We start from the raw sequence: 15,520 nt of genomic DNA on the forward strand, positions 1-15,520 counted from the left end.
CTGATTACATTGTGTTAGATTGGATATTAGAGGGCTGGATGAAGGTTCTTACCTTGGTGACCTTCTGCTGTTGTTTTTTTCTTTGGTCGGGTTGTTGTCTCTTTGACAAATTCCCCATTTCCATTCTCAATTTGATCTTTATTTCTTTTTTTTTTAAATTTTCATACAATTTTTCTCTTATCTCGACTATATTGTTTACCTATTATTGTCATTTAATATATTTTGCCTACATGTGTATTTCTATATTTCAATTTGCTTTGCCATTTATTCTGCACATTTTGTGTCCATTATTCTTTACTCTGTAAACCCCATCCATACGCCAAAAAATCATGATTGGTATCAATTATAACTGCTCGTTTATTTATATATGGAAAGTTCTTTTTGCGATTTGATATTTAGGTATGAGAAATGGAATACAGAAATCCTGGTTTTGGTTCTGCTTTTATATCGTGGTGTCAATTGATTACCGTGTATTAAAAGTGTAACAGATCAAATTTTGTTATGTTGAGATAGTCTTCGTCATATAAACGCGTACGGCAACTACAAAGTATATTTGGAATATAATGCGTTATATTTAATTAATAGTTTTATTTTTCTGGTTACTTTGTAAATTAGACATCAAAATGTACTTTACACACCCGGCGAATATTCAAATTTTAAGACATTTACTGACAAAATAGTTAAACTATTGGGCTACAAATGCCACATACCAAATACTATAATTCGACTAATTTTGATAAATTGGTTAATTTGTCTAAATGGAAAAGGTAAATCACAGAAGCTTTTTCAGAATTGCTTATTCAGTGGATCACGGAAATTTCAAAAAAACTAAATGGTTACATGCTTATAAGGGATAAGTAAGGAGTTAAATAAAGGCAACAGTAGTATACCGCTGTTAAAAATTCATAAATCGATTGAGAAAAAAAACCAAATCTTGGTTACAAACTGAAACTGAGGGAAACACATCAAATACAAGAGGAGATCTACGACACAACAAAAACACAACATTAAAACGTAATACACAAATAAACGAACTATAATATAACAATGGCCATTTTCCTGACTTGGTAAAAGGCATTTTGGTGCTGATGCCATTTCAAATGATAATTAAAATCATCAATACATATAGAAGTACCCTATACATATTAAAAGATACACACACATTTTTTTCAGTATTTACAGGGAAAGTGTTTAAATAATACTGACATTCAAACACCGCCCGACAAAAAGTGATGTTAAGATCACCGTCTCCAGCAAACCTACTTTCTAGACATGATTGTCTTTGATTGGATTAACCTTAAGAAACATGCCATGATATCCTTAATTATTGGTTTATAAGTAAAAGATCTAAAGACATAATCATCTTAATATGTCTAGATATTGGACAGCCATGTCATGGGAATTCATATTATGAACACATAATATCCTTGAAGGGTTAAAAGTGATAATCAAGATAAATAGCAGATTCATGTATCTCTCAAAGACATGCCAGCATATTTACAATTTTTAATTGAACCTGCGCAGAGTAAACACATAGATCTTTTTGTTTCTACGTGATACATGACTTCGATCATACAAGCATATATATCAAGATGTCTGAAACGAAATCATGTATGAGCAAAATGTGGGTTGTAATTATATTCTACTTTGTATGAGATACATAACTTTTGTCGCATTATCTGTAATCTGAATAATACAGTTTTTATATTCTTAAAAAGCAGTAATACATTGGTCCGAGAAAGAAAGAAAAAAAAAGAAGCGAAAAACATGATCATATGATATTATTTATTATATGGTTGAGCTTTTTGGAATACAGTAATTGATTAAAAAAAAAATGAAAAATAAAAAATAGAACAACATAATACGAATATCTTTGACAAACAAGTGCTAATATTTTTTTTTGTTAGTGACTAAGATTGTAACACAATGTTGACTGCTGTATTTGTTACCTATTATGTCTTTTTGCTTTGTTCCCGTATTGTTGTCAATATAATGTATTATGTTGCGACTGTCATACAAGTGAGGGGTTTAGCTAGCTATGAAACCAGGTTCAATCTACCATTTTCTACATAAGACAATGTCTATACCAAGTCAGAAATATGACAGCTGTTATCCATTCGTTGGATGTGTTTGAGCTTTTGATTTTTCGATTTGAGTTAAGTATTTTTGTGACATTACTTTTTACTCTGCTGATATATACGGTACATATATATGAAAAATCAATGCAAAAATCACATCTGACATGTACCAAACATGTAGCTTCTTGATGTTTTAAATTATATACAACTTACAGAATGTCCCATTATTTTGGTGGAATCATTTAGTTATATTGCACTTTTTCATTCTGTTTTACAGTGACTATTTATTTCATGATCAATAAATGCACCTTCTCTCTGAATACAACTACTTTAAATGCAAAACAAATAGAAATGTTCAGGTATATCTTTTATTAGGTTTTTATATTGATAATTTGTTTTGTAGACTTTGACTATGAGTTTGAATATCTACTTAGTAGATATCGACTAAAATGTACGACCGAATATTTTTTAGTAAGAAACCCAACTCGTACATTTTTTTCGCGTGCAGTACAACATTAACGAGTTGTTTGACAACAAACACTTCAGCAACCTGAACTTGAAACGTGACCTACGGAATTAGACTTAATACTGGGTTTGTAATAACATGAGCAACATTTTAGTGCAACATGTGGAGCAGGATCTGTTTATTGAACCGGAGATCAACCCCTTATTTTTGATGGGACGCGTCTTGCTCAGTCTTTAGTTTTCTATTTTGTGTTTTATTTACTATTGTTTGTCTAATGGTATTTTAATTTTCTAGTCATGACGTTGTCTGATTATTTTCGACAAATGAGTTGGAAAGTTCCTCTGATATATTATGCTCCTTTTGTTTTCTTCTTCTAATAGAAAAACCGCTGTATTTTTTTTAAATGTATGATATTCGATGTAAGCTATAGATGTGTTGATAAATAAAGATGTTTCTAGTACACTTAACTAGTCGGAATATTAATTTAAATCATTATGAAATATTGCGAACGACACGTCATTTTCTTGCGTTTACTTGCAATAATTAAGCTCTTTGTAATATTTAGTGAACTATTACAGGTTTCCGGACTTAACACATAATAACGTATGAAAATAGACAAGACAGTCCAAAGGCAATAGACAACTTTCGAGTTCGATGAATTTCCGTCAACAATTCTGGTTTTAGTGAACGTCATGTGTGCGTTTAGGGGCGTCGTCACATCCATCCAATATTGAGCGAGTGGTTAAAAAACAATAATTCTATATTGTACAGATTATTTGGCAAATTCAATTCTCAAAATTGAAAATGATCAGCCCTGCTGTCATTAGGGAATTGTCATTGAGTGCCTACAGAACAACCCTTATTTCTAGTTTATCCTGCACAATGACGATAACTAAGACGCTTGATGAACGTAAATAGTGCAGGGATACAGGCGACCCCCTCTATCTGGTAAATGACGTTACCAAGGCGCGTATAACTGACGAGTTTTTGTCCGGTGACGGATGAACTCGAAAGTGGTCTATTAGGGTGATACAGGCGTCCGACATTATATTCTTTTCTGTTGGTTTCTCTTTAATGCCATGCATAACTTGTTTTGAAGCTGTTCATAAATTTGAAAACAGGTGATGAAGATAACAATATCTATAATTATAACTTTCTGCATTTCTGGAAGTTATAAGTCCGAGGAAAGAAACATATGTGTTCATAATTATAAAAATATATACACGTCTTTTAAATGACAGTTGTAACCAGTTGCTCCGCAGGGCGCAGCTTTATACGACCATTGAACCCTTAACGGTTGGGACAAGTATGGACACAACATTCAAGCTGGATTCAGCTCTAAATTTGGACTGTGATTAAATAGTTGACACAGCATAAGTTTCTGACACAGAATGAATGTGGTCTAACGAACTTAAAATTTGTGTTTTGCCTTTGAGCAATTCACTATGCTATTGAATATTAATCCTCTCAAAAAAATGTTTGAAAAATTTTCTTTTTATTTATGAAATCTGAAATGAAAAAAATTGAACCACGCTCCTCCCCTCATTTTTTTTCACATTCCCCTTTCCCTTATTCCAAAATTGATCCCAATTCAAATTTCTAATGCAACAATAACTACTCATTTAAATACATATTAAAATGTAAAAAAAAGTGCTTGTTATCACTGAATGGTAAATATTGTTTTAATTTATCAGTTGGTAGTAAAAGTGAATATACATTGTTTATTGTATAAAACAATGATTTAAGTTGATTCAACTACTATTCTGGGCAAAGAAAGATAACTCCAATTGAAAATTTCTTGCTATTGCGCAATATTGTGCAATTAGATTTTTCTTGCTATGGCGCAATACTGTGCAATTGAAAATATTTGCTATTGCACAATACTGTGCAATTGAAGATTTCTTACTATTGCTGAATACTGTGCAATTGAAAATTTCTTGCTATTTCATAATACTTAATATAATAATTTTGAATCCTGATTTGGACCAACTTGAAAGCTGGGCCCATAATAAAAAATCTCAGTTCATGTTTAGATTCAGCATATCAAAGAAGCCCAAGAATTGAATTTTTGTTAAAATCAAACTTAGTTTAATTATGGACCCTTTGGACTTTAATGTAGACCAATTTGAAAACGGGACCAAAAATAAAAAATCTACATACACAGTTAGATTTTGCATATCAAAGAACCCTAATTATTCACAAACAAAGTTAGATTTTGGACCCCGATTTTGACCAACTTGAAAACTGGCACAATCACAATAATCAAAAATTTAAATACATATTTAGATTCAGCATATCAAACAACCCCAATTATCCAATGTTTGATGAAATCAAACAAAGTTTAATTTTGGACCCTATGGGCCCCTTATTCCTAAACTGTTGGGACTAAAACTCCCAAAAAATCAATCCCAACCTTCCTTTTATAGTTATAAACCTTGTTTTTAAATTTCATAGATTTCTATTTTCCTATACTAAAGTTATGGTGCCAAAACCAAGAAAAATGCTTATTTGGGCCCCTTTTTGGCTCCTTATTCCTAAACTGTTGGGACCTCAACTCCCAAAATCAATCTCAACCTTCCTTTTGTAATGTTCAAGAAACTGATTAAGTCTTCGACAGCAGAAAGTAACAGCTGCAATATCCTAAAACGATGTAAATTAATCAATTATGATATAAATTAATTTTCTTTTCGTTTATTTTCCTCAGGATATGAAGACGATTATAATAGATTAAGGATTTATATACGAGCCTCAGATGGACATCAGTAAACACTGATCATATAGTGTAAGATAAGATAAAACATGGTCTGGATTTTTTTGAATTTATTTCCGACCATTTTCGCCGTTCTAAAGGTGGTACCTAACATTACGTACAGGAAGATAACTTTGTAAAGTCTTCTTAACGTTCAATTACGTTGTGTTGTAAAAGGAATATTAAGCTTCTCAATGATCAAAATTGGTGATTGTCAAATTGCTATATGACCAATGTAATTTTTCTGACAAAACGGTTGGTTCAAATTTTTTATTTTTAATTATTTAGTATTTACTTTGACAAAATTTAATGAAAATTAAACGAGCTAAATTAATTTTAGTGAAAGTGTTGGGTACCACTTTAATATTGTTTTCCCCTGATTATATATTCTTCATTCTCTTTTCTACATTTATTTTTTGTGTTTTCTTTCTGTGTGTTCTCATTGATTTTACATTTAATCGTCACTTTTTGTTCATTATTCTATTTTATGTTGTCTAATCCCAGACCCCTATATCAAGATTGGTAACATTAGTTGTCAGGTTTATTTATATTTAGAAATATTAATTTGAGTTTTGATATTTAGGTAAAAGGTACAGTATTTATAGTGTTCTACATATAATATTATTTTGGTTGTAATTTCATATTATGGTGTCAATTTTAATTAGCATGCACCAAAGGTGTAATAGATCGCGTTGGTGTTACTATTTTGAGACACTGCTCGTCATGTCTAATTACCAACTATAGAAATGATAAAGTATATTTGCAGTATATTGTGTTACAGTTAACAAACAGCATAAAGGACTAGGTACCATAAGGCCCATTTATGGCACCCCTATTTTATCATTATTTTAAATTTTGTTTTGGATAGCTACTTATCACTTATTCCCTTAAGTTTGAAGTGTTTTAGCATGTTAGTGTCATTTGTTGTTAAAAAACGTATTATCTTAAAGTGAAACGGAAAGCCGTCTAAGCCGAATGGTGACTTAAGTATTATAGAAGTTGAATAACGAATTTGCTTCTCTATATCTACGGTATGAATTTAAATAGCACGAAGAAAGTCCGTCTTTCTGATATTGCATATACGCTACATTTAAGTATATTCATATCTTAATAAAACCACTTGAAACTTACAATATACTACCTTGGAGTCACTGTCGTGGAAATGTTTTCTTCATTTCTATGCGTTATACATTTGAGACATTAACAAAACGAAACATGCACTTAATTTTTTTTAAAGCTTTGTTTCCTTTTTTAGACTAGATTGAACCAAAAAATAACTTTAAGTCATCTTTGTTTCAAATTATGTATTTCTTATTTTACAAAAATAAAAGTTTCATATAATTATACGAGCAATATTTACAAACATTTTATTATATGTGTATTATATAGAATACATTACTGTATTAAACCCTCAAGGTGTAAAATCTACGCAAATTCTTATTTTTGTACTATCCGAAGGTTTAGACGATTCCTGATTGCTACATTCACTGACACGAATGATTCTTGCAGATGTTGATTCAATGCCTATATTACTAGAGGCATTGTTTGCGTCTGCTAATTCTTGCGTACTGCATTCATGGACTTTGATTATCCTGGAGGATATTGTCTCATCGCCATTGTTATCACACTTGATCGTTTCAATACGTAATGCTCCCTTTCCATTTGTGAATGACTTTTGTGGAACAGAAAGATACAAGTCTGTCTGAGGAGTTGTTGTTGATTTCCATTTTGACATTCCTGACAACCTATGGACATTTATCTCATCATTGTCTAAATTCGTAATACTGAGTTTATTATTGGGAGCCTCGTGTATAGTATTAAGCTTGGTCATTCGTTTGGCGTGAGCCGCCATAGAAACAGTTTTAAACATATTTTCTGTATCGTTCCATTTTGATCTTACCTCAGAACAATTTAAATCAGGCTCAGCTCGAATCATTGAACGAAACCATTTTGATAGAAGTCTTTTCAATGCAAATCGAAATCTCTTGCTCATAATTGCATACAAAAACGGATTAAATGCAGAATGAAAAAATAATAACCAAACAGATAGTCCCAAAAGCCATTTCGGTATAGATTCTTTCGGATAACCATATCCTAAGGCACAGTTTATAGCCAAATATGGTGTCCAGCAACATAAAAAAGATATAACTAGACCTACTAAGCGTACTGCTGCACGTGCTTCCCTTTCAAATCGTGACAAACTTCTCTCGCTCACTCTGTGAGACATTTGAAGAAAACCATCATTGATTGGTTTGACGCTTTTGCCTAATGGAAAACTGATCATCGAAATTTTATGAACCGAACCTATCATTTCTGTTCCAAATACTCCTGAGTTGTTTTGCCCTCTGTCGTATACATTTTTGTTAATTTGTCTACTCATGTCACTAATTTTTCTTGCATGGTCTCTTGCAACTCCTATTATTTTTATATAACAAAATGCCATGATAAAAATTGGTATTATATACAAACAAAGCGCATTAATTAGTATAATATGCCCTTTCTTTTCCCAGTTTGGTACGCACACATATCGTTCTGAATCATAAGTTATGTGTCCGTAATCTTTATAAAGTGTCGGAAATGTAACTGAAAACGAGGCTGTCCAAACAAAGAGGAGAAGTACCAAGATATATTTATACTGTGACCAAGACGATTGTTTCAAACAATGAATAATTGTAACGTAACGGTCCACTGATATAACTGTCACTGTGTATATCGAAGCAGACTGTAGCAAATGGTTTAAAATCCCAAATCCGTAACAAACATCCTGAAAATAAAACAAAAAAAAATAATTATTGACTACTTAAAATTATCAAATCAAATGACCACGTTCGCTGACCACATTTTCATTTAGCTCACTGGGTCAGTATGTCATTTTCAGTTCTTTGCGTCCATCAAGATCAATCATAGTTGCGCTTTAATGAAGCCGAAAACATATTCATTAATCTTTCATCTGTTTTTTTAGAATAAATATAAAAGATGTTACATAGGACAATATTTTTACTTTTTAAGGCCATGCATTTTCAATGAACGTGCATTCTTAATAGTTGTTCATACCATTGAAGAAGAAATGATCAGAAATAAACCCTTTAGTATCTTCACCCATTTGTACTAAGAATCAGACGATGACGATTTTAGCTATTTTATACAAATAAAGGTAACAGTAGTATACCGCTGTTTAAATCTCATAAATCGAACGAGGAAAAAACAAATCGGGATCACAAACTAAAACTGAGAGAAACGCATCAAATACAAGAGGAGAACAACGACACAAAAGAAACGAAACATTAAAATGAAACACACACAGAAATGAACTATGATATAACAATGGCCATTTTCTTGACGTGGTATTTAGGATAAACTAGGTTTGAAATCTTTCACTTGTCATGCCTCGCGTTAATGACTAATAAGCGACGTTGCAAATGACTTATATTCCAACAGCAGGTGTGGTGTTTGCATCATGTTTTCTTATAATTAAACCGTTACTAAAATAAACTTTATTGACGGAATTATTTTAATGCTATTAACATAAAACATTGTAGTGGGACAATGCTTCTATAAATACATTGTACACGTTTCATTTTCGAGCACGATCAAAGACACGTGACAGTGACGGAATCAGAGGAAAGCCAGAGAGAAAGAGGATGTACGTGTTTTTTTTTGTATCTTGTAAACTACTAGTATCTCACATTAAAGTATCAAAACGTCTTACATTATTTTGTCTCGCTCAGTGTTATATTTAATTATGTTCCTTTCGAAAATAATTGAAGTTAATATACGCTGCACATTTTTAACACTTTAACATTTCATGTATCTCTACTGTATTTGTTGTTCATTTGGTCAATAATTTTTTTTTTTTTTTTTATTATTGTATAATCCTATATTCAGGATGTTGTTCTTCATGTTCTTTGTATCATTGCTTCTTATCAAAATAAACAAATACTAACAGAATGGAGATATTTGGCTTGTTAGAAATACAATTTTTTTTATTATTTAATCATAAGAAAATCCTTAGGCTTAAACAATAACATTGAGAATGGAAATGGGGAATGAGTCATAGAGATAACCCGACCATATAACAGACAACAGCAGAAGGTCACCAATAGGTCTTCAATGCGACGAGAAACTTTCGCATCCATAGGCGTTCTTCAGCTGGCCCATAACGGTTTTTTTTAATATATATACAAGTTTTGTGATTATGGACGCCATCCTAAACTCGAAATTATACACCAAAAATGAAATTTAAAATCATACAAGACTAACACAAGCCTATTACTAATTATTTTTTGTTAATCAGATCCTTTGTTTACGGTGTATGTGATACATATGGTATTGTTCGGTAATCACATGTTTACGCACATGTGCGTTCTATTATTATATGCTATCCGATTAATATTGTGTATATTTTTGTTAAATATAAGCCCTTTCTTTCTATAATAAGTTAATATGTACATCATCAACAATTTGACACGGAACATTATTGAACATTAGTAAAAAATCCAATTAGCAAATTATACTAAGGGAATTTTATGGAACATCCCCTCTAAAAATAACAAGTAACTTTTATGTTCATATAAAGCGAAACTCCTCACAATTATTCGACAGATGCATATTGTTTTGTTAAAAAAGTAATCGCGTTGGTTTTGTCGTTTGATTTGTTTTTACATTTGTCAGTTTAGGGTCTATTGTAAATAGCTATGCTATAGGCGATTGCTCATAGAAGAAAACCGTATGGTGGTCTATAGTTATTAATAATTTTTGTGTCATTTTTTTTTTAGGGAGTTGTCCCATTGGCATACACCATCATCTCCTTTTTTATATATATATCAGAGTACAAACAAGTCAAAGAGTATCTTTTGAAACAAAAAAATATAGATTAGATAGATCTTATTACGATCATATATTAATGAATATTTTTTTTTACCATTTAACAGGAGATCATTAAACATATATCATAGAAACACTTAAGGTACGGCAAAAATGTAGCAACTGTCGTCTTCGTAGCGGTAATTTTATATGTCATCATTAACATGCTTAACAAAAAGCGGTATTATTTTTGAAATACTTTTTAGGGAAATATTTCAGCTGTACATATAATTACCCTATCCTATCGTGATAGGAAATATTCCCTTCACAGAAACAATAACAAAACAGTTACTAGAAAGAAAAAAAACCCGATTTAATTAAGAAGAAACAACAGTATTGTCGATTTTTCGGACTTCAGAATGATACATAAACAAACGACACAGACAAAAATTGTACAGAAACAATAAAATAGAGAGCCCACGAAAAAATTATTTCACTCTAACATAACACAACTGCAATATTCGGCTCTAACAATACTGATAGCAAATGTATGAAATTATACTTAACAGTAGTATTAAGAGGACTCTATGAATGCATGCGCATGTTCACTAATAAAATTATGTTGCAAGAATTTAAATGCGGGTTGAATATGAATTGAGGATGCAAATCATGGAAGAAAGAGGCTTCTAGTATTTGTAATTCGTAAAAAAACTGACCTCTGACACATTAGTACGTGATAATTGTTAAAACTTCTAAATGAGTGTTTGAAAAGTTGAACGATTCTGATACAAGCATACGTGAGATAATACTATTTTATTTTTATATAACATTCATTTCTTCAATCAAATCCTTATAATAAACTAATTCAATTGTTTTTTTCACTTTGTACAAATTGTTACATGGATGGAGAGTTGTCTCATTGACACTCATACTAAATCTGCTTATTTATATGAACACATTGTTACAGCAACTACGTATATACATGTATATTCATGTATTTTGATAACAGTGTTATGGGATTTAATACTACATTTGTCAATGTTTCTTTACACCCAACCGATCTTCCCCGAACGAGAGTAAAACATTTGAATCAATACATAAACAATACTTGGGTAATTAAAGGTTGACGTGATCTTATTACTAATGTCCATCATGTTTAAACGGCATTTTGCACTGCTTTCAAACGTTAATGTTTAATTCTATCCGATAAAGCGACATAATGGTTTGTTTATAAAGTGAAAATAGAAACAATTTCACCAGTCTAATATACATCATGCAAAAACATGGAAGCGCTTTCACCAATAACACCTTTAATGACTTAATGAATGTGATTTGGTCATTTTAGTACTTCATAATCAATTTATAGAAAACGAGGTAAATACTTTATTGTTCACTTGAACTTGTTTCCGTATTTCAGGAGTGATTAATCAGTCTATACTCTAGAACTGCTAACCTAATTCGTGACCAATCAGCGTTCTTCAAGATAAAAAACGCCATGGCTTAGATATTTTATCTTCTCAACCGAGCCTTTTATACAAAAAAAAAATGCATGTATCCTACACCAGTTAAAACAAAACCACACTGCACCTCAACTGATCTTTAACATGCAGAATTTGGGCAAACGGTTAGTCATTTATCGTTTGAAAATTTGAATATTATAATTTTCTTCAACTGATTGAATGATTGGTGCGTAAAAACACTTTGAACACTATTTACTATTTGGTGATGATTAGTTTTCATTGGTGAAGAAAGACCTAGAGACTAACACGCAGCTGTTTCTTGTCTTCCTTCATTGAAACTTTTAACTTAGAGCAAGAAAACAAGCAACCAAAGGAAAGAACACTAACTTTCCTAGTCGATCAAGGTTTTTTTTTTTCAAAATGTCAACAAATGCATGGTTTTATTTTCAAATGTTAATATAGGGAAAATTTGTCAAGGAGAATCTTAGTCGTGCTTATAATTTCGTCATTTATAATTGGTTTGGCGGGAAATATTTATAGTAACTATATCAATAGATATATGTACATGTAGTACACAGTGATTATGTTTATGTAATCAAATGTGGTCCATTTAGCACAAGGAACTTGTTTTAAATATACATGTTCTACAATTCTAACCTACATCTGAAAATTAAGGTATTTATATGTTTGCATTATTTTTTTGTTTAACTGCAATACATTTGAAGTTTATTCAAGTGTCTAACACATTAATTCAAAACAATTAATGAGATGATTATGTTTCTATAAAAATTGACAGACAGACCGGTTCAATGAACAATAAAAATTTAACACAGTTTGTCTTTATTATTTACAGATAAATTAAGCTAATCAAATTAATTCGTCCGGAGTTATAGTATGAACACTTTGAAGATAAATTTCCTTTCAGTCCAACCTTGCTTTTATAGTATTCCAATTAATTTATAATCGATTCATTACAAAAGATATGACAAATTGCATAACTCACTATGTGATATAATTTGAAATGCTTTAACTCTTTTTCTTTCAGGAAAAGGTAGTTTAGAATAATGAATCATAGCAATATCCGACAATTTATGTTAACAGAAACAGGATAGTTATATTTCCCCCCTTATGATCATGTTTACTTTCATCATTTTCGTTTTTATTGCCTTGACCGTTGAGATAAAAGCAGCAACCTACAGTTGTATCCTTATTATGAATGCTATACCTGTTGCGACCATATTTGAATTCCGAATAAAAGGGTGATCATTAACAAAGAGAAAGACATTGGCCATGACTGTCATATTTCAATAAAATTAGACCACACGATTTTATGGATACGATTTTTGTTTTGTTTCATGATATGTACATGTTTCGTTACATCTAAATCCGAGAATCCTAAAATGATCTTTTGAATACGAATATCAAACGGAGCTTTATCAGATTCTTGTAAGGCAATTCAGAAGGAAGATACATTTTCTAATTTTTTGCAAACTTATTTATCAAATTATTACGTGCAAGGGGCAGGACATTTAAGCACATTCTATTTAAATATGAATACGTAAATATGGCACTAGTTATAAGTTTTAATGATAAATTGAATTTAAGTCAAAACTAGAGCAATGTACAAAATGTCTTTCCACAATTTACATCGTATTTAAGTTAAGGAATATGTTTGTCTTTCAAATTTACCTAAGTCATTTCCAGATTTTCTCCAGGTTAAAAACATTATCGAGCAAAAACAAAGTATGATACCAGATAAGAAAAGTTCAATTATGACTATTTTACCAATTATGTCTGTTTTGTTCGTGCATCGTTGTAAATATAACAGAATTTAATGCGGCTTTTATAAAAGTGGGATGTTTAGCATAATATAACCAGGTTCAATCCATCATTTTATACATTTGGAAATGCATGTATCAAGTAAGAAATTTGACAGTTGTTGTCGATTTGTTTGATGTGTTTTATTATAGTATTTTTGTGATTTTACTTTTTTTAAAGACTATGAAATTCAATGATTTTAAAGTAAGGACGGAATTTGTATTCCAACATCACGAAACTTCTGAAAGTGTGGTCCTCTGTCATCTGATATTTTAGATTTTAGTACATTTATCAATTAAAATGATTTATGAAATGATAAATGAACAATAAAAGAGACTTGACATACAGTGATTCATTTCATACACTAAAAAAAAATGCTCGTGCAAGTCATCAAGATTTCAAGCTTACGATCAACATGCTCGAAAGATTTCATGTGAAAAGAATCCATGGATTTACCAAAACGTAACAATTTAATCAAATTGAAAAAACAAAAAAAAAAACAAAAAAAAAACAAAAAAAAAACACATTTGAAAAAAGTATAATTATAATGTATATTCGGAAACTATATAAAGATAAATACCTCGTCTAATGTCAAACGATCATTCTGTAGATTGTTCACCATTAACGGCATTATAACAAGGCCAATCGCAAAATCACAGAAAGCAAGATTGAGTAGAAAGACGGACGATAAAGTTCGCAATGATTTGGTTCCTAGAATGGTGGCAACAACCAAAATATTTGTCACACATGTCATCACAGACATTAACGCCATAGTCCATACTAGAAACTGTGCAAATGTAACACCGTTGTCTGTTGGAACGGTGTCATTGTGTGTGCAGTTCATAGCCACTATTTCTTACAACCAAATAAGAGTTTCGCTTTTGTCGTTAATTAGTCTCAAACAATTGTCAACGAAGATTCGCCAATTTTCTTCGTGAATAAATTCAGTTGGAACTACATCTCTATAATTAAATCTCTGTACATTTATCATCTAACGCTATTCCATCCATATGATGTATCTTATATCGACAGTTTAGAGAATATAATCTGAAATACTGGAATGATTATTTTTTTATCCTTTTCTATCAATAGACATGTATGACAAAAGTATTATATTTATTTGTCACAATATCGAAAAATGACACTTTTTATCCTATAATGTTCCATTCAACGTCAATTCTAAAAACAATCCTTACAGTGTACATGCATTTTAACCCTTAATAGGAATTAAAAATTGTAGCGAACGTGAAGTCTATTCCACGTGACTCTATCGAATATTAAAATATGATTTGACTGACAACGTCAGAATCAAAATTGAAAATGATCTCAACGATGAATATTAATCAATAGCATCTATATTTCTTTTATGCGTTTAATTAATTAGACTTCAGAATTTGCGAATAAGGTGTTATCTATTAGATGTTACATGATCAACATTTGTCAGGTGAATCAATCGATTTCATTACAGTCTTAATAGCGGATAAATGATCAGTTGTCACTTTTATCCTTCTTTATCTTGATTTTCTATTAATTAAGATAACTTTAAATCAATTTTCTCCTACTTGTCTAAGAACGAAACGTGAGCAGTGAGACTTTTCATTGCTTTAAATCAAATAGTGTCGACATGTTCGGATAGGATACTGTTTATCGCGAAAGATAAACAAAACTGCAAACATGACATTATCTGAAAAACAACAAGATACAATAAAGATGTTTATGCACTTTATATATATTGATGGTATAACATGTTTATCAACTAATGATATACCTTCAAATGCCATAAATGTACGGGTAAAATATATTTGTTTGCATGTGAAGGTGTTTGTTATATATTTTATAGTATATCAATTAAACAATAGAAAACTATAGTTAGTCATAGAGCAACACGAAGGTCACCAACCCTTGTATTTACTGAAGGGTATTGTGTACCGAAGCATGGTTCCATTAGAGAAGCTTGAGCTTATATTCCGCGATATTTGCCAGAATGTTTGTATTCAATTTATCAATTAACATGACTAACTGAACATTAGTTAACATTGTACATGTTGCATGTATAACAAATGACTTTTGAAAATAAACCATGCTGGAAACTGTGTGTTTAAATTTGGACAAGTGACCTTTTTATGGAATAGCAAATCCTTAATTT

At 30.9% G+C, this 15,520-nt stretch overlaps 1 protein-coding gene across 1 annotated transcript; it reads right to left on the reverse strand.

Moving 5' to 3' along the window:
* Positions 1-6,704: 6,704 nt before the first annotated feature.
* On the reverse strand, positions 6,705-14,061 carry LOC134697772 (5-hydroxytryptamine receptor 7-like). The gene is made up of 2 exons (XM_063560059.1): positions 13,955-14,061; positions 6,705-8,057 (listed from the first exon to the last, which is right to left on the reverse strand). Exons 1-2 carry the CDS (start codon positions 14,003-14,005, stop codon positions 6,705-6,707), a joined length of 1,404 nt encoding a protein of 467 aa, XP_063416129.1. The 5' UTR covers positions 14,006-14,061.
* Positions 14,062-15,520: the final 1,459 nt, after the last annotated feature.

Source organism: Mytilus trossulus, chromosome 14 (genome assembly GCF_036588685.1).
Source record: "Mytilus trossulus isolate FHL-02 chromosome 14, PNRI_Mtr1.1.1.hap1, whole genome shotgun sequence".
Lineage (NCBI taxonomy): Eukaryota > Metazoa > Mollusca > Bivalvia > Mytilida > Mytilidae > Mytilus > Mytilus trossulus.

What these genes read in the sequence shown, in the direction of transcription:
- LOC134697772 (XM_063560059.1), bottom strand. Translation starts at nt 14,005, where the DNA reads ATGCCGTTAATGGTGAACAATCTACAGAATGATCGTTTGACATTAGAC. An exon ending in ATCGTTTGACATTAGACGAG is followed by an intron (nt 8,058 to 13,954) that starts GTATTTATCTTT and finishes TTTTATTTTCAG; the next exon opens with GATGTTTGTTACGGATTTGG.